Source organism: Populus nigra, chromosome 3 (assembly GCF_951802175.1).
Source record: "Populus nigra chromosome 3, ddPopNigr1.1, whole genome shotgun sequence".
NCBI classification, from domain to species: Eukaryota; Viridiplantae; Streptophyta; class Magnoliopsida; order Malpighiales; family Salicaceae; genus Populus; species Populus nigra.
Window position 1 is genome coordinate 5,613,698 of NC_084854.1, and position 22,304 is coordinate 5,636,001.

The 22,304-nt window shown below is 29.1% G+C and overlaps 2 protein-coding genes across 3 annotated transcripts; one reads left to right on the forward strand and one right to left on the reverse strand.

The window, feature by feature from the left end:
- Positions 1-12,596: 12,596 nt before the first annotated feature.
- On the forward strand, positions 12,597-14,346 carry LOC133689278 (NAC domain-containing protein 90-like). The gene is made up of 3 exons (XM_062109085.1): positions 12,597-12,832; positions 13,034-13,335; positions 13,722-14,346. The coding sequence occupies exons 1-3, from the start codon at positions 12,673-12,675 to the stop codon at positions 14,061-14,063; spliced, it is 804 nt and encodes a 267-aa protein (XP_061965069.1). The 5' UTR covers positions 12,597-12,672; the 3' UTR covers positions 14,064-14,346.
- Positions 14,347-17,470: 3,124 nt separating this feature from the next.
- LOC133688321 (vacuolar protein sorting-associated protein 55 homolog) lies at positions 17,471-22,014 on the reverse strand. 2 transcript variants are annotated; one of them, XM_062107758.1, is made up of 5 exons: positions 21,857-22,014; positions 21,104-21,155; positions 18,651-18,690; positions 18,491-18,575; positions 17,471-17,884 (listed from the first exon to the last, which is right to left on the reverse strand). In XM_062107758.1, the coding sequence occupies exons 2-5, from the start codon at positions 21,134-21,136 to the stop codon at positions 17,701-17,703; spliced, it is 342 nt and encodes a 113-aa protein (XP_061963742.1). In that variant the 5' UTR covers positions 21,137-21,155; positions 21,857-22,014; the 3' UTR covers positions 17,471-17,700. The 2 variants fall into 2 exon arrangements, with proteins under 2 accessions (XP_061963742.1, XP_061963741.1); XM_062107757.1 differs by lacking the exon at positions 21,857-22,014 and adding an exon at positions 21,241-21,816.
- Positions 22,015-22,304: the final 290 nt, after the last annotated feature.

Sequence of the window (22,304 nt, forward strand, 5' to 3'; positions counted from 1 at the left end):
GTATGAATACATAAAATGCATAAATATTGATAAAAATTATGAGAAGTCCTTCACAATACACAAAAAAGGTAATATCATCTACAAAACAAGTAAGTATTTTCTTTCTCCAATTTTACTAGTTAAATCTTTCAAATATATACATTTAAAAGATTTAAGAGGGCAAATAATGGTGCATATTTTTTTATATAAAAAAATAGCAACACACTTGTTGCCTTGACAACACCTATGATATTCATGTCGTATTACAAATAACTACAACCTTACCTTTGCAGTGGGATGTCCAATGCAAATATATTTTATTTTTTTTTAGTTTTAAGTAGTAAAAAATCAATGTCATACACTTTCTACATGTACAAAAGTTTCTATGCTTCACTAAGATATTCTTTTCTTTATAAGTGCATACTTGTATGCATGGTTATCACCACATTTCGAGCCAATAATTCTAGTGCAACATGCACTATATTCTTATCAAATCAAACATCTCTTTTCTTAACGAGTGATTATTTCTAGCTAAAATGTCATTGACATTCACCAACCACTTCACTAGTAACATAGCTAGACACTACAAACAATGATGAGCAACAGTATTTTCACTAATCAATTTTCATGCAACTTTCTAAAGTGAGTTGATGTGTCTAAGATCTATAAATATATTGGGTCACCAAATAAACAAAAGAGATCACAACTTTTTCCAACTCAACATTTCACTCTTCAATAATTCATTTTTATGTTTTTTCTTATTTTCTCCCACACACTTTCTTAGTTAAGCATTGAATAGTTTTTCATTCCATGAGAGACTTAATTTTTTCAAGAATAATCAAGTCCATACACTAAGCCTAATTTAAGCCTACACATCTCGACCGGGGATAGAAACCCATGAAAAACTTGATTTTTATGTAAAATTTTTTCACAACTTCATCAATAATAATAAAGATGCAATCTCCCCAAAACTTCAAAGTTGTGTGTTCTTAGAATCTAAGAGCATATGTAATATTTAAGAGGTTATGATATTTTTTTTTTAACTACTCTATTTTGTTGAGAAGTTTTGGCATGACTATTTTAATGGATAACTCTAAGTCTAGCAAAAAAAACTAATGAGCTGCATGATTGAAAATTGAAAAATTCCAAGCCATTATCACTCATAATTATACATGATTATACATTAAATTGAGTTTGAATCATAGTTACAAAAAAAAAAAATTTGAGAAAGTGTTTTGAACATGTGTTGTATAAGATAAATCCTAGTATTATGAGAGTAATCATATACAATGCTTAAAAAATATTATTCACCACTAAGAGAAGATGCAAAATAAGGACCTGTGCATTAAAATGTAACAATTCAAAGAAATCACTGGGAAAAAAAAATTCACTTGCAGGAAAAGGTAAACATGATTGTTTAGCTAAATGGAAAATTATGTAATAATACTCTTAGGAAAAAGAAATGTTGGGACTTTAAATAATAATTTGGGATAAAATATTAGGTGAAATATCTTCATGCCAATGCCATAATAGTAAATTGGGATAAAATGTTAGCTAAATAGCAAATTTTGATAACAACAACTAATAAGTTTATATAGGAGAATGAAATTTAATGGAGGTGGTTTTTTTTTTTTACTATGCTAAAAAACTTAGATTGGGTCCATACAATTTATTTTATATGGTTTGATTTTTTTTTATTTTACACTATTTAGAGAATGTTTTAAGTTTGAAAATAGAATTATCAAGATTTATAATATATTTTTAGGTGAAAGTAAGTTAAAATTTGAATTTCTAGGATCCTAAAACTTGAACCTAATAACCAAAAATTAATAGAATATGTTTCAATAGACAACATATCATCTATTTACATGAACAACATGTCATTTATTCTATTTAAAAAATTAGCAGACAACCTGACATTTAGTCATCATTTAAAAAAAAAGAAGCTCGCGTGTTGTGTGTGTGTGTATTATTCTCATTGGATATTAATGTGAAGTGTTTTTAATAAAAAAAAATATATATTAAATTCATATATGTGTGTGTATTATTCCCATTGGATATTAATGTGAAATGTTTTAATAAAAAATATATTAAATTCATATATATGTGTGTGATTGAGAATTTTTATACAGTTATGAATTAATTATTCTTTAATTTTTCCATACATTCATATAAAAATTATAAAGTATTGATTTTTTTATTTTTTTATTGAATTTTTCTTTTCAAATCATGATAAGTTTTTATTAAAAAAACACTCCTAATAAAAAAAACACATTTTTGTTAAAATAAAAAAATAAGGAAAAGGAGATTTTAACTAAAGAAGTAATTTTTTTTCTTATTAACTGAAATTACTAAAATTCTTGCAAATATTTATTTTAATTACCTTAATATTTCATTGAAAAAACTATGTCACTGACAAAAAAAGACATGTTTGGTCAAAACATGAAAAAATGCAAGTGGGATTTTTTTATTAAAGAAATACATTTTTCCTCTAAAATTTAAATCCTTCAAACGCTTTTAAATATTTACTTTAATTGTCATTGAATTAAATAAAAATCTGGCTTTGAAAATAACGGGCCTTTACTCTTTCGTATATTTTCATAGTTTGTTGCATCTATGTTATTTTAAAGACAATTTTTTTTAATGATAATGCTGGATAAAAAAAAGTAAAAAAAAAAGCTAAAAAATAAGAAATATATTTTTTTTTATTTCCTTGTGAAGAGCAAGATAAAGGTTTTATTTTTGTGGAAGAAAAATGATAAAATATGCCATAATGATTTTTTCACAAGGGAACTTGGCCATAATGCATACAAAATATGCATTCACATAAATTTTATTGTATTTGTTTTTGTTATTATTTTTATTTTATTAAATACGTGCATACTTAAATCAAACTCATCAAATTCATAAATACAGTCAAGGTTATAAAAAACTAGAACGCATATCCTTGTTTGGAAACGTGGTGTAAATCATGTTTTTAAAAAATTTAAATTTTTTTATATGTTCTGAATTTTTTTGATGTGTTGATCTCAAAAATAATTTTTAAAAAATAAAAATATATATTTTTAATGTATTTTATAAAAAATAACTTAAGTCCAGACCTAGCCCTAGCCTACCACCGTGAACACAGCCTATGACCTATCATACACAGCCCAAGTCTCACCATTTCTAAGAAGGCTAAAATAAAAACCGGTGATACCAAGCACAAACATGGCCCAAACCTTTCTCCAATCCCTTTCATATATATTCACAAAGCAAACAGAGGCAGAGGCATGGAAGAAAATAATAAGACAGAAAAAATAAATGCATTGTGAAACAAACAGGTTGTATTGTTTTTCCCACATGTTTTCTAGATTTTCTGTACTTTTCTTGGCAAAACAACGTTTTCTAGATTTTCTGTACTTTTCTTGGCAAAACATCCCCTGTTCTTCCCCCTTTTATCTAGATGCACCGTTTCTCTTAATGTGAAACGGGGTCGTCTTCATCTTTAATTAGAGTTAGGTTTTCTAATTAAAAATTACACCAACCTCAAACTTATCCTCTTATTTCCTCGCTTCTTGTGCTTCAGTCCTTGTTCTTTAAGTTTTATTTGTATTTTTGGTCAATTTGGCTTCTTTTAATTCAATTATGCCCCTGCCAGAATTAAGATAGGCTCTTGGACTTTTTCATTGAATTTATTTTAATCCTTGGTTTCTTAATTCTATAATTTTTTAAGCCAAATACACTCCAAATTTCAATTTTCTTCTTCATTTAAGACCCCTATTGACTTTCTAACTTGGTGATTTGTTTCAAACTCACCCTTCAACTTTCAATTTCTTTCAACTTTAGCCAAATTAAACCAAATTAAGCCATTTTCTTCTATTTCTTCTTCAATTCAACCCTCAATTGAGACCCAAAATTTCTCAAACTCAATCTTTGCATGTGATACTCAATTATTGGTCCGATTCCAACCCTAACTATGTATTTTATTTTTGTATTTTTATACTTTTTATGATTACTTCTAAGCTCATAAAAATGATGGAAATAAAAAATGATTAAAATCAACAAATTTTACTAAAAAGTTTTTTTTAGATTTTTCTATTTTTTTGAAATATACAAAAATGAAGGTAAAAAATTGGGTTGTGACACATAGTAGCCCGAATTTATTTTCCATTTTATCTTCAATTTTTTTTTCCAGTTTCAACCTTCTATAGCTAAATTAATGACAAATTTGTTAAAATTTGTTAATGAAGAAAAATTCCAACAAAAGAGGACCAAAGTGTAAAACAAGGAAACACTTTTGTTTAGTCCAGATACTTTTTTTTTTTTATAATAGTTTTAAAATAAGTGTTTAATTTTCTATACTCACCACCTCAATCTATTTTCACATATTTAATTTTAGTAGAAAATTATCTTTCGACTTGAGCTTGAAATTATTGAAAAACAATAAAAACATCAAATTTGAAAACAAAGAAAAAAAACCAAACATATTTAGTTTGGGCATCCATAAAAATAATAAAATAGAGAAAACCATCATAAAAAAAATAGAGAAGAAAATCCCTAAACATTACTATATATCAATTCAAGAGGAGCAAACATTTGATGATTTGTAGTGATTAAAGACAAACATAAAACTTTCCCTAAGAGACATACTAAATAATTAAAATTAAAAAAGTTATAAAGTACAAGACACTTTTTTATTATTAAATATTAAAAGACTTGAAATTCATGTACTAGGATTCCAAATCAACGACATCAAATATCAACAAAAGCATAAACATGTGTAAACAAGAAATCTTAAGGCAAAAACATTGCAGAAAACTTAGAAATAACATACATACCATCACACTATGGTGAAAAAGAAACACCTTTATGGTTATTAGATCCTTAATATAAAAAAACAAATGTATGAAATTAAAAAAATATATTATTTCCAAGATATAATTTTTTAACAGATAGCAATGACTTTTTAATATGAGCATCATGTAATCTATTGGATATAGTAAAAGTGCATTTGGGTCCGTGAATGATGGAATAAGCAATAGTTGATATAAAAAATCATTTATCATCACCAACACACAACTGATTATTGTTAAGTTGAACTCGTCATACTGGTAAGATCAGATGTCACATGATGATTTGCACTAATATTAGAAAACCAAGTAACATGAGTAGCAACATCAGCTTGCAAATTGTAAGTAGTTAACTAAAGATATTACTATGTTGTGTGGCCAAAACCATAACATAACTGACATTTTATAGAATGATTGTTGGATCGTTGATTTGAGGATGAATTTAAGAAAGAGAAATAAGTATGTTGCTGCTAGAAATTGTGTCCGCAACTATATCCATTGTTGTCATGAAAAGTGTTGATGTTGTTATTATTTCTCCATTACTATCATGTAATATTTAAACTCTTCTCTTAACTCTCTAAAAACATAAATATTAAAGTCCTTCAAAGAGATCAATCTCCTTGTAACAACTGATTCATCAAAGAAAGACTTTGCCTTCTATAAATAAACAATGATTTTATTATCTCCTTGTTGTATGTCTTGAAAGGAACCATAAAGTTTTATAGTTCTAGAATTGGACGATGAAGCAAGTGCTTTATTAAAAGTTTACCATATGCTACAAGATGTTTGGCAAATAACAAAGTGCAAGCTAGTAGCATGCGAGGACAAAATAACACTTATAATTAGATAATCTTATTGTTTCCATGAAGGAAAAGAAGAATTGATCATGAGAGCAATCATATATGTGGAAACTATACGAAAGAAAGGACAAGTAAATAAATCATCAACAAAGGAATAAACCCCCTAACCTTATGAATAGGCTGCATTTGCATCCACTAATATAGAAAATTGGTATCAATTAAGTTTAAAGAAATAACTTTCTCAATTAAAAAAAATCAATTATTTTAATTTTTATATTTTTTTAATAAAAGAATTACTACTCCATGAAAATAACAAAAAACATTAATAGCAAAAAGGAATTTTGACAAGAAATTTTTTTCTTCTCAAAATTTAAATTTTTTATAGATATGTATTGTGGACAAAATAAATATTTAACAACATCATTGGAATTATTTAAAATATAAATTTTTATTATCACAAAGTTAAATAAAAATACATTTTGAAAATCAACCCGCAACAACAAACAAGTACGAGACTAGTTAATATTAATCGGAGAATTTACATAAAAATTTACTTCTTATATAATAATTAAGGTTGAATTCCAGGAGCCAAGAAAGAAATACAAACTTTAATTATCTCACAAATTGTAAGAGATTTTATTTAACTTTTAGCTAAAAAAAAATCGTTTTATATATCTCAGAATTTTGGAATTCAAAATATAATTAATTCCATCGTTTTTCTTTCTTTATTTTTGTTTTCGAAGGGAAAAAAAAAATAGTCACAAAATGGTATTGTTGGACTGACTGGTAGTAAATCTATATAAGAGAATCAATCACCCAATAACTGGAACTTTACTGCGATAGGGATTGCAGTGTCGCGGCCGATAATGTCATTATGGAAAATTTGCTGGAGAGCGAAAAGAGAAGACTGCCTGCGCAGCCGAACATAGAGACAAAAATAGTGGAAACGTGTTTCGAATGATGTTTTGACTTTTTTTTAATTATTAATTTTCTGAATTGTTCTGATTTAATTATATAATAAATATTTTTTAAAATAATAATAATAATAAATATTTTTTAATATATTTTTAAGTAAAAATCATCATAAAAAATACTCGTTATGATATTATTACAATTCATAATGAATTTTATCTTTCTTCTATATTGCATTACCTTTATTTTTAAATATTTTTTCATTTTGTACTGTATTATATATTTATAATTCCAAACATTATTTTATAATTTACTAAGAGTTAATTTTGTAAAATTAAACTATAATTATTAAATGGGAAGCAAAAGGATCCAATAAAAAGAGATGGAAATTAAAAAAAAAGATTTGAGGTGGTAAAAAAAGTTTGAAGATCCAATAAAAAAATAAAAGATGCAAATGAAAAAAATAAACTTGAGGTTGTTCGTTGCTTATATAAATAGTGTTTTCACTCTGGCTTTTTAATATATGGTATAATTATTCATTGTTCTTGATACACACACCTAATCTAAGGTTAAGTTAAGGACTGATCAAGTAATTTGGATTTATTTCAAAACAATACCATTTTATATTTACTTTTAAAATAAAATGATGTTGTTTGGTTAACAAACTAAAATAACATTATCTTGAATAAAAATAAAATAAAAATTCTTGGAACTAATCTAATTAGGTTTCACCAAAGTTTAACAAGGTAAAGAAAGTCACCGATTCATCTAATGAGCTATCTAGATCGATCAAGTCTACTCTAAACCTGATTTAAAAGCAAATCTAACTCAAACCAAATTACAAACCAAATTACAAGAAATCATATGCAATTTAATATAAGGGATTGTTACACTACACTTTTTGCAACGTTTATTGTGGTACTAATTAATTCTGGAAGGCCTCCAGAAATTACTAGTCGAGGCTAGTCAAAGAAAGAATCATTTGCCGAATCTTGCATGTTGATTTATTAATGGTGTTAATATGGTCTTCTATACCCACTGGCTCAGAATGATTCCAATTACGCTGTCAATCGAGGTGGGGGTCAATATATTGATTCATTTTTGTTTTCTATTGACCAAATTAGCCAGGCTAGATCAAATTTGGACGTGTTTTGAAATCATTTAGTCTACGTACGGGTATGTATCTTTCCTCGTAGTTTTTTTAAAAAAATTGAAATTCCAACATCAATTTAATTCTTCCTTTCTAAACAAATTAAAAGGCAAGAAACAATATTTAATTTCAAGTCTCAAAATTAATTACCAATCTTGGTTAACTCGTTGTCCGATAATGAAAAATCACACAAAATGTAAGAAGTTGATTTAATTTTTCCAAAGTGTACGTATTGGATACTTCAAGTTCCTGTTGTTTTTTTGTCTAGCCTAGTTCACACTCGGTGGGAACACGAGGTTGCCTTCTGCACGTGGTCTGTCTGTTCTTACACCGCGTGAAAGCTGCTTGACTTCAACAAAAAGCTCCCTTGAAGTGGGGTGGCCTGCCTGCTGTTTCAGTACTTGCCCTTGACTTGATTCTTCTCTCTTCTTTCCGCGATCGATGAGATATTCTTCTGTTTGTGTTAGTAGCCATGAATGGATCAAGTTTGGGACCTCCATAATCAAGGACTATCAGGAAGTCCTCGTCTCTTCGAACCTCCATGTAAAACCAAATATCAAGCTGCTTCGAACTTCCCTTGACAAAATTACTAATAATTAAAAAGTTACGTTAACAAATTTGGTATTACAACTAGATTCATGGCCAATATTTTATGAAAAAAATGATATTTAGGTGTTATAAATAGATTTTTTAAAAAAATTTATGACTTCAATGGTTCAAATAAGTTAGTTTTATTTTAATTAAATAATAACAAAATTATTTATAAAAAAATCATGAAGTTTAATCCTTTAATCCTAATCAATCAAATGTTGACAGTTGATATTAAAAAGAAAACCTCAATTATACAAAAGAATTCAAGATAAAAAATTAACAATTAAAAGAATAAAGATTAAAATCAATATAAAAATAAATTAGAGGATAACTTTTTTTTTAATTAAAGGGTGAAATAAAAAAGAAAAATCAATTTAACAAAAGGATAAAAATAAAATTATCAAATTGAAAAAAATACATTATAAATTGAGATTGAAAGATGAAATTAAAAAAAATTAAAATTTTACAAAAATATCCAAAATTAAAATCAGAAATTAAAAGAATAAATACAAGGCTTCTAAAAGAATGAAAAATTCAAGAATCAAATTTAGGTAAAAAAAAAAACTATTTTTTATTGGTTAGTACTAATATATAGGCTAGCTTGTATAGAAAGTGAATGGTCAAACATAAATATAAATTTAAGAGTGTATGAATATCTATTAGAAATACATACATAAATCAAGCCGAATATATTTTTGCTGTCTAAAATCAGCTTCAATTATTTTGTTTTTCTTGCCACAAATTTCTCCGGTAGCTTTCCGTTTCTGAAGTGCTTTTTGTCTGACATGTAGACATGATTTGTCCGCGTGGATTTTGTGTTCATAGATTTAGCTCGAATACAAAGCTTTGAATTGTGTCTTCCACGTAGTCGGTCAACTGAAGGGACATAGTCTGAGGATTTGACCTGATCGTTGAAGAAAACAGTATCCCGTGTGATAAAATACTGTTTTCAATCTCAACCCTTCGTTCCACACCTTCCCGCGTGGCAGCAGCTTGACTAATATGGTTTGACATCAGCACCGATTCAACCCGTATTTCTAAAAAAAATTAAATTTTTTTTTAAAAAAATTTAATAGAATTTATACTTTTTAAATCGTTTTGATATAATGATATTAAAAATAATTTTTTAAAAATAAAAAAATATCATTAATATGTATTTTAGCATGAAAAATTATTTGAAAAACACCTATAATTACACTACCAAACAACTAAGCCGATGAAGCCTCTCTTTTTTTTTTTTTTCCGGAGTTTTGTGACAAGTTATTACGTACTTTGACATCATTCCAAATAGCTACTCTTTGTTTGTTTGCATGAAGATTTCTGTCGTGTTTAGTGTTGACCCAACTAAAAATTGGGAACATTCCAAGAAATACTCTTCCACTCCTCTCCTCTCCTCTCCACTCCTCTGTTTTGTTTTTATTTTCTTAATTAAGACAAAGCATGCATCAGTTGGTTAGTGCATGTGTTTAATCTAAGGCCACAGGTTTGATTCGTGTTGGAAACAATATTTTTTGGCTATAGAGAATAAATGACTTGTTTTTAATGTATTTTTTTGGAAAAAAAAAGGACAGGTTATAAAATGAAATTGGGACAAGTGCCTCCCTCGAGCCTAACAAGCCATTTCTTTTTCATGGCTTTAATTTCATTTTTTAGTGTAAATTTTTTATTAAATTTTATCATTTATTATTGAATTGCTAGTAAATCAATTTTTATGTTTCTTTTATATAATAAAATAAAAGATTAATTGAATCTAATAGAGTTCATAATCTACATCACATGTTTGATGAATTGACTAGGATACCTAATATTTTTTTTATTGAACCTGTCCTATTGATGAGGTTACTATTTAATTTAAAAATAAAAAAAAAATCAAGTCGAGAATTTTTAAATTTAAACCATTATACCAAGTTTAATGATAAAGCTTTATACTGAGTTTAATTATATTTAAAAAGTTATTTCCGTATTTTTTTCTTTATTTCCTTATTATTTTGGATTTTTTTTCATTTTCAACTTAGATTGGTTTAGCATCTATTTAAACAATTTATAAGTTATTTTCAAAATTATTTTAAGTATACTGAGTTTCAAAACATATTAAAATAAAGTTTTTTTAATTTTAGTTCATGCAATTTATTTATTTTTGATAGACCAACTTTTTTAGTTGTGTCAGTCAAAGAATTTTAACTAAAAAATCATTTATTTTATGCTTTTCTTTTCATGATATTTCAATTGATTTTAACTAATTAAATTAAAATTCAGAGCTTTGTTACCAACCAAATTTCCTTCCAAAATAATATTATATTTAATAAATTTTTTTAAATTAAATTAATGTATTTATTTGGTTAAAAAGAATAATTATTTAGCTTAAAATAAAAGTATTATTTTAACAATAATAATTTGTCTTCATTAATAATTTTTTTATTATTAAATCATAAAATAGTTTTATCCTTGGTGCAAATGGCTTGTCTTTGATAGAAACGGAGAGGAGATGAACGTAATTTCAGTGCTTGATCGAAAACTAATTAATTCAACTATATTATATGGTTGCAAAATATAAAGAAATCATGAAATGACAAAGAAAACAATCCTTTCAAAAGGTTTTTTTTTAGCAAAATAAAATAATTTAATTCAATATTAGAAATATTTTTATTTATTAAATACAATATTGTGACACAGGAAAGCCTCCTAAAAAAACCTAAAATTTAAAGCTAGTTGGTCTCAGGTGATCCAAAATAAAAATTTATAATTTTTGAAGGGAGGTACAAATCGGTGTACCAAAACAAAATAAATTAAAAACCATTAAATCAATTGAGGAAAAATAATAAAGAGTTAGTGTAATACCTTCGCAAATCATATATTGTTTGTTTGTTTTTTTTTTATAATTTGAAATGTTTGAGTTAACTTACATGTATTATAGTTAATTTCTAAATTCACTGAATACCTTATAAATTTAATAAATAAATAAGATATCGCGAGATAAGAGACTAATAATAATAATAATAATAATAATAATAATAATAATAATAGTCTTGATATTATCACTCGTTGATTAAGCAGCGAATTCAAAGTTTTTAGCCTTTTCTTTCGTGGAAATGAGAGATTCATTAAAGCTCTGAGCAACGCAATTAGGGGTCATTTTCCTGAGTCATTCATACCACGAATAACGATAAATAAAAATAATCATCATCTGTAGTATCGCTTGATCTCATTTAAAAAGAAAACTAAATAATATAAATTGTTATTATAATGACAGAATTCAGATTTGTAAATGTTTTAGACCCAAGTTATTTGGCTTAGATACCCCAGCCAAACCCATGGCCCACGTGTTGCTATAGATTGATTTGTAAATAATATAAATTGTTATTATAATAGTAGTTGAAACTTAGATCTGTGGATGTTTTAAAAACAAGTTATTTGGATCGGGTGCTCTTTTCAAACCTAGAAGGGTAAAATTAAAATATGCGAGCTTAATTGTGGACTTGATGTTTGAGCTTGGTTATTAGCTTTATCATTCTTGAAAATTAAGTGTCTCATGAAACGAGAGATTCTCCAATACTTAATTTAGTTTGTGTATTAAAAAAAATAAAGTATGAGAATATAACTTATGAGAACAAGAAATAAAAATAAAAGCATGTTTGATTAAAAAAACCGAGATAAAAATATGAAATTTTAAAGTGAATTCATGTGTTTTCAAAACGTGAAGTATTTGGGGACATATCCTCACTGATTTTATTTATTTTATCTCAAGATAAGAATTAAATACTATTACAGTGATAAATCTAATATAAAATTCAAATCCGAAAACATTCTCTTGAATTTATGTATTCAATTTAATATTTATTTTTATATTTATAGATGGTTGAAAATTTGAGAGGCTATGCACGTGTATTAAATATGTTATATAAATTTGAATTTTCTTATGAAAGAGTTAAGTCACTCTCAACTTTACAAAATGGGTTTTATCCGGGTAAAATTCATTGTTTTTTTATTTATCCAAATAATTATTAATTTGAAAAGGAGATTCATGAATTGCTGTTACAAAATGGGTTTTATTTTTATGTTCTTGTCAGAACAACATAATAATTTCTCCTGTTACACAAAGGGGTTTTATTTTTATACCTAACAATTTCTCAAACATATTAGGTCCATTTCCCATGAATCTCTTGAAAAAAACATGGGTCCGGGGGGCAACAGGGAAGGAAAGTTCCATGGAACACAATTACGTGGAAGATTCCAAGCAACCCCGTGTGCATTTACCCCTTGAGGCCTTTAATCTCTCTCGCAGTTTCTCTCCGTCGTCTTTAATTCTCATTATATATGGAGTAAGAAAGGTTAATTTTTGGTGATTCCGGCCCAACTGAGAGAGAGAGAGAGAGAGAGAGAGAGAGAGAGAGAGAGTACTGAGACGGATATGATTCCACCAGGGTTTCGATTTTACCCAACAGAAGAAGAACTGGTCTCATTTTATCTGCATAACAAGCTTGAAGCAAGGAGAGAGGACCTCCTACGGGTTATGGACCGCCTTATACCGGTTCTTGATATATACGGGTTCAATCCATGGGAGCTTCCGCGTAAAATTCTTCTCTTCGTCGAATTAATTATTTAATGGCCCTTTTTTACTCACATTATTAGTATTTTTCATCTTTCCTCATCCATTTCTATCTTTCTCTTTATGTTTAATTCCCACGTCGTTAATTTGATAGAATAGTTGTGATTGATGAAGGATATATATATATGTTTCTCTTTCTCATTCAATTACTTTGATTATTCAGAATTTTCAGGAGATTTGTGCCATGGAGATCCTGAAGAATGGTTTTTCTTCATTCGAAGGCAAGAAAGCGAAGCCCGTGGAGGGAGGCCGAAGCGACTCACAAGTAGTGGATATTGGAAAGCTACTGGCTCTCCTTCTCCTGTTTACTCTTCCAATAGTAATCGTAGCATTGGCGAGAAAAGAACCATGGTGTTCTACGAGGGAAGGGCTCCAAGAGGACGAAAAACCGAGTGGAAAATGAACGAATTTAAGGCTATGGAAGAAGAAGCAGAAGCATCGTATTCAAATGGTGGACATCCAAGGGTGCAAACTATATACTACATACTGTATATTACGATCAATTTAGGTCTTTTCAATATGTTAAGGGGGGGTTAGTGTCATATATATAAAACTAATACTGAATCCTCACCGGCCGGTTATCGGTTCGTCATCGATAAACTTCATCTAAAAGAATATAATCATGTTAACCTCTATTATTAACTTATCTTTATGGGCACGGAATAGTTAAAAAAATTAAAATAAAATTTTGAGGGGCAAACCTAGTATAGTTTGTAATGTTGTGTGCTATGATCTGCCATAAATTTATGTCCCCTTTCTCACCAGGAACACTGCATATATTAAGATCGTGTTTTTATTACCATAAAATTCTTCCTTCTTAATTTATCTAATGTCTTGAATATATTTTGCAGCTAAGGCAAGAATTCAGTTTGTGTCGGGTTTACAAGAAGTCCAAATTCGTGCGAGCATTTGATAGACGGCCATCAGGAGTGGAGATGGGTACTGAGATGAGAGCTCAAGCAACCCCCGGCACCGAGGTCACATCATCACCTCATCAAAACCCTTCAACGGCGGAGACAGTACCATGCTCGCATGATATTTTATCCTTAGGAGACCATGGCCAGACCTTCCAAACTGGAGAAAGTAGTTACCTGGCAAGCATCGATACTGATAATCAACCTATTTGGGACTGGGAGCAATTAGAATGGTGCTACAGTGACAGGGACAATATTGAAAAAGTCCAATCCGCATAGCTAAAGAAAAGGAAGTAGTCTTGTACGTATATGGACATCAAAAACAACTTCACGTTTCATTTTCATATGTAATTATTATCTATAATATCAATTACATTTCCACACACACACGCTCATGGAACAACTTCAGAACTGGGGAAGTGTTCTTATCGTTGTATTTTTCTTTCAAATCATAGTATTGTTTATAGTGCTCTCTCTGTATGCGTGGATGTATAAACAGCTTTGTTTAGTATGTGTAACGAGGATTTAGCTATTTCACTCCAGAATGATTAATTCGTTACGACATACAGTGTAAGTTTTTATGTCCATGAATGCTCGTTATTAAATAAGTTAATTATAAACTCAATTTTAAAAAACTGAGACTAAAAAATTCTCCAAGACTAAAAAATGTCTGAGCTGACCTATATATTTTAGATCATATTTTTCCTTATAGCTCTAAGGAGATTAAAAAAATCTTTTAATCACCTACAATGTTTTTATCTCATTAAAATTAGTATAAGAGATATTTATATCTTAGTAATATATATAAAGTATATTTATCTATCATTAAATAATATCGAGGTAAATGACTTATCAGCAAGTTTTTCTCCATAAAAAAATAAGATTCACGGGTTTTAATTTTATATATATATATATATATATATATATATATATATATATATATATATATATCCCATGAATTCTTTAAAGCTACAGGTTTACAAGTTCCATTCTCTACTGTATATATATTTTTAGAGTATTTTTCTCTAAAATACCATTATATTCTCTCTATAAAAAAATACTTACTTAGATATATGAGAGTTTCAAAATTTACCAAAGATAAATCTTTTGCAAGTATCAGCAACTAGCTAGCTAGATTGGCTCACCAGACACTAAGTACAAGATACCGGTCATCTTAACTAGAAAAAATGGATAAAATTATAACAAATAAGGAGATCACTGATTATCTAATATATAAACCTTATTTCTAAATTATTTAGAATTTTTTAGATATCTTCACAAAGTAAATTACTGCTCAGTGCTTACATGCAGTGCTACGAGAAATTACTAAAAAAACAAATCAAGGGATTTTAATAAGAATTTTTCATCTTGGCAAGCTTGCAAATGAATTAATGATCAGTGGCACTCCAACATAACGCACTTCGTCAGAAGTTTTTTGATATATGATTTGAGCTTTCCTCTTCAAAGCATTCCCATGAAATAGCAGACGTTGAAAGGAAAGAGAGCAGACACCGTAAACTAATTCGCCGCCATATGTGATGTAAATATGACGGTGTCCCTCCATTCAAGTGAGAGTAAAGAACGTAATGTTCTTGTACCTCTATTTTTAAAAAAATTAATTTTTTTTATTAGAAATTTTTTTTATATATTTTGTATCGTTTTAATGAACTAATTTTAAAAATAATTTTTAAAAAATAAAAAAAATATTATTTGATATATTTCGGTATGAAAAACACTTTAAAAAACAACCAAAACTATACTTTCAAATAAGCCCTCATGTGTATGATCAATTTATCATTTTATTTTGGATTATTTGCATATTCTTCTTCTTTTTTAACAAATGATGAGGATAATACTTTGGTGTAAACATTCTATCTTCATTTCTTTTTTTTTTTTCTTTTTTTGTCGTATATCGGAAGGGAGAAACTGGAACTTTAGATTTGTGTGGAAAATTTGCCTTAGAAGTCGCTAAGTCATCTTTGTCGTTTAATGACCAAACACTTAATCCACCGACCAATAAAATTGAAATCTATGTTTTTCTAATCAAACGAGAACCCAGTTTTCCACTCATCCAATCAACTTTATCTTAATCTCCGTTTTAATTAGTCATGGCTCTCATTGACAATTTTTTTTCAACCTTGGAGAATATAATTAGATCTTTCTATTTAGTTTTTTTTTATAATCCGGGGTGTCCAGGCTAACTTACACGTATCATGATTAATTTTTAAATTCACTAATTATCTTACAAGTCTAATAAACAGATAAAATTTCATGAAGATAACAGACACAAAAAAAAAACAAAATTAAACCTAGATACCTTTTCCTCTGGGCCACGGTATCAAGTGCCTTTTTTACTTAGTCTTGCTTTATAGAGAGGATGGGATAGAACGGGGGATGGGTTCTGATTTAGTCTAGAAGGATATTTTTACTTCTGTTTACAATGAACATTGATTATTTTTTTTATCTAACTTAAAATCATAATTTCTCCATTCATCAAAATCATGTAAAAAAAGAATTTGTAACCGTAAAAAAAAAACATAATTCATTGCTAAGAAAATAAAATAATTAAATCACGATTTACTCGATCATTAAATCATTTCTCCAAATCTATTTAATAGTAAAATAAATAATTAAATCAATCATATGAGACGTGTTGGTTAAAATCTAACATGATTGAAATCACAAGACAATATCAGAAATGCACTTCTTCTTTTACTATCATTCAGTCCTCACCTCTTCATTAGTTTTGGTTAAAATCTAACACATTTTTTTATATATTTTATAGTTTTCATATGTAATGGTGAAATTTAAGTTAATTTAAAACGATGGATTAGATATGAATATAATAATAAAGATTGAAAATTTAAAATATTTAAAGGGATATTTATGAAAAAAATAATAATTTGATTATATAATTGTCCCCTCCGTCCATGACAGAAAATTAACTAAAAATCATCTCTAAATAAAAGGGAGACAAAAACTCATTTTAGCTACATAGTTCAAAAGACACCATCACATTTCTGATGACAGTGTTCGCAGCAAAAAGAGCTAAATTCATCATTGAACTGGTAAAAGAAAGTCTAGGAAGTAATAATTAAAAAAAAAAAATAAAAAGTCTAAGCTGTCGCAAGGTCACAGTGAAGGAGAGAGGGCTGCAGTTTTCAATCAAGAGCCGCCATTTCCGTGCTGAAGAGACTAAAAAGAAAAGACTACATGTTTGGCTTGGTTTTCCAAAGGTAACACATGGGAGATTTATCATGAATTTTTATTGAAGAACGACCGCTTGCTATAATAGAAGGTGTGGCGAATAGAATGAGTAAACAGTGTTACGAATTCCAACAGGAGAACATGCTTTATCGGCGTGTTGAGATTATTTTTTAAAATATTTTTTATTTAAAAATATATTAAAATAATTCTTTTATTTTTTAATATTAGTACATCAAATTATCTAAAAACATCAAAAAAAATATTAATTTAAAATAAATATTCTTAATTTTTTAAAAAAACAATTTTAAAATACAAAAACAAACAGAAACTTAATATACTTAGCAACCCTAGAAACATAGCCTCTAAGGGTGAAAAAAAAGAGCAGGCAGCACTTATTCTATAGTTCTAGAATTTGGGTTTTTGGACGGTCTTTCTGTTGTGCTACAGTTGTTTGGGGACATAAAAATACTGGAACTGAATTCAGAAATAAGAACGATAAGAGCATATCCCGTTTAAAACAGAACCTAACGTGGAGATACAAAGTAAGTCAACCAAACACGGATAACTCATAATATAATTTGGAAGATATAAATACAAAAGGATTTACAAATGGGAAATTATATGTTTCTTTTCCCATGCATATGCATATGCATATGGATCATATGGCAACTTGTCCACCGAACAAGAGCATTAGCAAGTGTGGCATCAATCACCACTCGTCTTCTAGGCTAGCACGGTGAAAACACATGACAGTGCAGACAAATATGACAAATGATGTGAACTCAATCCACATAGCCCCGGTTTCAATCATATGAGCGTGCCTAAGGATAATGGGAATGGCTATACTCCCAACAGCTGACGCCCCCGTCAGGAATTTAGCAGCATCTATCCAACTGCAACACGAGATTTTACAGCAAATGAACACAATGCTGTGAGAGGTGGAGCCATAACAAGAGCAAGGAAAAATGTTGATGTGACTAGCTAACCAAGACATTCTAGAATATTTAATGGAGTGACCATGCATTGCATGCAAAGCTAGATATATGCAAATGATAGAAGTGCCAGCAAGTCATGAAAGTGTTTGATCTATCAAATAAAAAAGTTTGATTTCTTTGGTAGGTAAGAAAGATGATCAATTGTAAAAAGGGGCATCCCTCTTTTCTCTCTTCTTTGTCTTCCTTCAAAGCAAGATTCCTCCTAAACTTCTACCAAATTCCTGTAAAAGCGACTTGCGGGGGTGGAAGTCAATAAGTTTTTTGACCAGAATTGTTAACCAACCACATGCAATGAATGTTATCATGATGCATGAAATATACTCATCAATAATTTGGTCCTGATTATAATGGGAACATTTGCAAAACAAATATTTCATGAGGCCTAAAAGAAAGAAAGAAAGAAAGAAAGAAACCACATAAAAGATATGAACACCAACCAGCAATATTAGGAGTTCTAAAATAAGTAACTAAAGAATGTTATACAGGGTTTTGTTTAGTACTCACCCCCCACCATCCCTGCTGGTCAGAAACTGAGTGGATCCACCCCCAAAGAATAAGCAAGGCATAGGCACCAGCACATACATGAGAGCTGCAGGAACAGTAAAGTACATTATCAACTTCTCAATGCATCATTGATTTACTTTACAGGTCAGATATAACAAACCTGATAGCATGGGCCACCAATTATTGTATATTGCACAAGCCTGCCATCCCAAAAAAATTGACAAAAAAATCAATAAATAGAAAAGCATAATACATGTGATCCATTTTACAGAAAGAGTTTTCAGGCTTCCATTTGGCATTCCATCTCCAGCCTGGTGCTCATTACCACAGCATTATTGTTAATGGAATGCCAAAAGTCACCACAAGATGCCATCTGATACAACGAGACACCATGAAACAGTTCCCTGATAGGGAGTTTTATAACAAAGAAGTTCTGTTGTAATTGCCATATCAAAAAATCGGTTAAGGACAACTACACAAGTCTTCTCTGTCCATTCTGCCCTATCTAAAATCATATTCTCTATAGGATATTAAGAAATCAAACTGTGCTCTTTCTTTTTTTTTTAAAAAAAAAAAAACATTTCATTTAAGGTTTGCATGATACCTTAATTCTCCTTAATACACAAAAATTTCAGTGAGGAGCACCATGAGGGTGCAACCCATATACAAAATCATGAACCTAATGTTCAAGAAAGTAATTCTAAAAAACCTCTAACTGAAAGAATATCTCCAAAACATCATTCACTATGCCAAAGCATAAGTTCCATCTTATAATCCATCAATCTAAACAAACATAGAGATGTGACAGCTCTCCCTCCACAGCCCTAAAATTAAAGTAAAAAGTTTTCTCCAAAAATACAGCCTTTATTCTAGTTTCAAAGGTCAGTTTGGAGAGTTTAATCTGATGAGAATTACATAGCGAGGATCACACTTTTCTTTAGATATTCTAAAAACAAAAAGACCTGAATTATGAGCCTTATTAGAGAATACAATGATATCTGACAATTCATTTTTATGTCTCAAATCCAAATCACCATTGGTTTTTGCGTTTCAAAAGCGTTTTTGAAAAAAATTGTATTTATTTCTATTTTTTTTCTTTACTTCAAATTAATATTTTTTTGGTGTTTTTAGATCATTTTGATGTAGTGATATCAAAAATAATTTTTAAAAAATAAAAAAAATGTTATTTTGATACATTTATGAGTGAAAAGTACTTTGAAAAGCAACCGCAACCACACTCTCAAACAGGCTAGGCAAATATTAGACCAAGCTCCACTATGTTGCTCTTCTACTTAAATTGTATCAAAGCACCTAAGATTATACAAGCTACATAAGCCAATAACAGGTGTGAAACTCAGCTTGTTCACAAAGGTAAAACTGAGATAATATTTTGCCTAATGTCGAAATGACAATTTTCTCCACCTTAAAAAGTTAGACATTTCCACATACTCCAAATGCCTCCTTGCCCAATATGACTTTGTGAACAATCCTGGCTTGCTTCTTAATAGCTTCATAATAGTTAACTTCTTCTTGATCACTCAGAATTCCACATCAAAATACAGCAATCCTCTGTCCAGTCCTCTTTTCATGTTTTCTAGAGATTTGATTATTAGATAAGTTTTGCTGGCCCCTACAGTGGCTTTCCAATAAGAAATTTCATTTTCTTATTGAAAAGTTTGACATTTCCACATACTCCAAAAGCCACCTTGCCCAATATTACTTCGTGAACAATCCCGGCTTGATTTATAATAGCTTCATAATAGTCAACTTCTTCTTGATCACTCACAATTCCATACCAAAATATAACAATCCTCTGTCCAGTCCTCTTTTCATATTTGCTAGAGACTTGATAATTAGATACAGTTTTGTTGGCCCCTACTGTGGCTTTTCAATAAGAAACTTCAATTTCTCCTCAACTGGTAATAGAGCTGTGATTGTCATGAGATCTATGCAGTCACAGCTAAACAAGGCAGGCAAATCTTGGATTCTCTATTCTCTTAACGTGGTTAACATGTAAACTCTATATGGTTAAGGTTGGAAATTGACTAAGAAAACAGGTGATAGTTGCCTTGTTTCATCAATTGATTTCTAGTCATTCTGAATGTCAGAATAGAATCAATCATCATCCTATATTGAATTGACTAAGAAAACGGGTGATAGTTGCCTTGTTTCATCTATTGATTTCTAGTCATTCTAAATGTCAGAATAGAATCAATCATCATCCTATATTCAGATTAATCTAAAATAGGATTTAATATCTCTATTCTGCACAGAAAAAAACATAGCCTAGGATGTTCTAACTCATTAAAGATAATGACTACATTGTGCAGACAAGTATGTGATCTCTTCCTTGTCTTATTATCCTAAAAAAAAATTGGCCATAAAAAAAAAAGAGCCAAAAGGAGGCACAAGGAGTAGAAATAGCAAAAGATTAGTTTATGCACCTAAATATCTCTTCTATTATAAGTATTGAGAATAAGAAATGAAAAAACCAGCAGAAAGCATTTATAAATCACATTGCATGCTAGATATATATAATTCATGAAATAAAATACGTATAGACAGCAGTTAGAGAAAAGTGCCACAACACAACCAGTGTTACTGGATGCATACCAATATCTGTAGCAGAATGCTAGCCGAAAACATAAAAGCAAGACCAGCAAGCCTGAAATTCAACAAAATCAAATTATAAGCAGTCTCATCATGTACCCAAGACAAGCTAAGATTACAGAATGAACTTCGAAACTTACACTGCAGACAACAGGAACCATTCCATTGAACCCAAATCAGCAACGCACGAAACCAGAAAAAAAGGAAATAAAATAAAATAGTGAGCTCCCAAAATTATTTTAAAATGATCTAACAACAGCTGATAAACAAAATTCCACCCATTAAAACATGTAGCAAAACTGCGATTTATGAACAAACACTAAACCTTATTAGAAAGTTAATCTCCAAATCCGCAAAATAGCCTAGACTGCACAGCTAACAACACTAACTGTTGCCCTATAAACATTAATCATGCTGCAAATTGTTAAAATTATCGCAACATATCAATCTAAGCACTTTTATGTAATGGGCTCGATCAATTAATCAATCCATCATTAAAGATCAAATTTTGAAATAACCCCACAAAATCTTTTTCTAAAAAAACCCTCAAATTCCACACTTATCGAGTCCAAAACTTAGAAACCAAACCAAACTAAAAAAACAAAATTGATAATTCGACATGCAATTTCTTTCAAGAAAAGTTTAATTTTAAAGGTACGGTGAAAACAACAGTAAAATTGATTTAGCATTCGAAGCAGTAACAAATAATAGGGTGATTAAAGAGATCGAAGCAGCAAAAAATTTGTTAGGCCGTACCTTCAACTGTCATGGCCATTTCGTTAAACAAGAACGAAGCTTCGGTTTGGTAAAGATCGAGTTTTTTCTGTTGTGTATGAACAGAACGACTTGCTTTAGAAAGACTGGAAGTAATAAAGTTCGGTTTTCTTGTTACGAAATTAACGCCAAGAGGGAGGGCAGAAAGTTACAAGTAAATAAATAAATAAACTACTTGTTTTAGATTTTTGTTTCGTGTTTAAAAGAGGATAATAGTTGTTTTTTATAGTAATTTTTATTTAAAAATATTTTAAAATAATATTTTAAAAAATATTTGATATCAATATATAATATATATTAGAAATCACATCAATGGATTTATATATATTTTTTAATCTTTATGTATCTCTTATAATTTTGCATTAATTGCTATCACTCTGCTACTACTTTTATAATTTGGAGTGAGTTATTTATATAGTTATTTGTGATA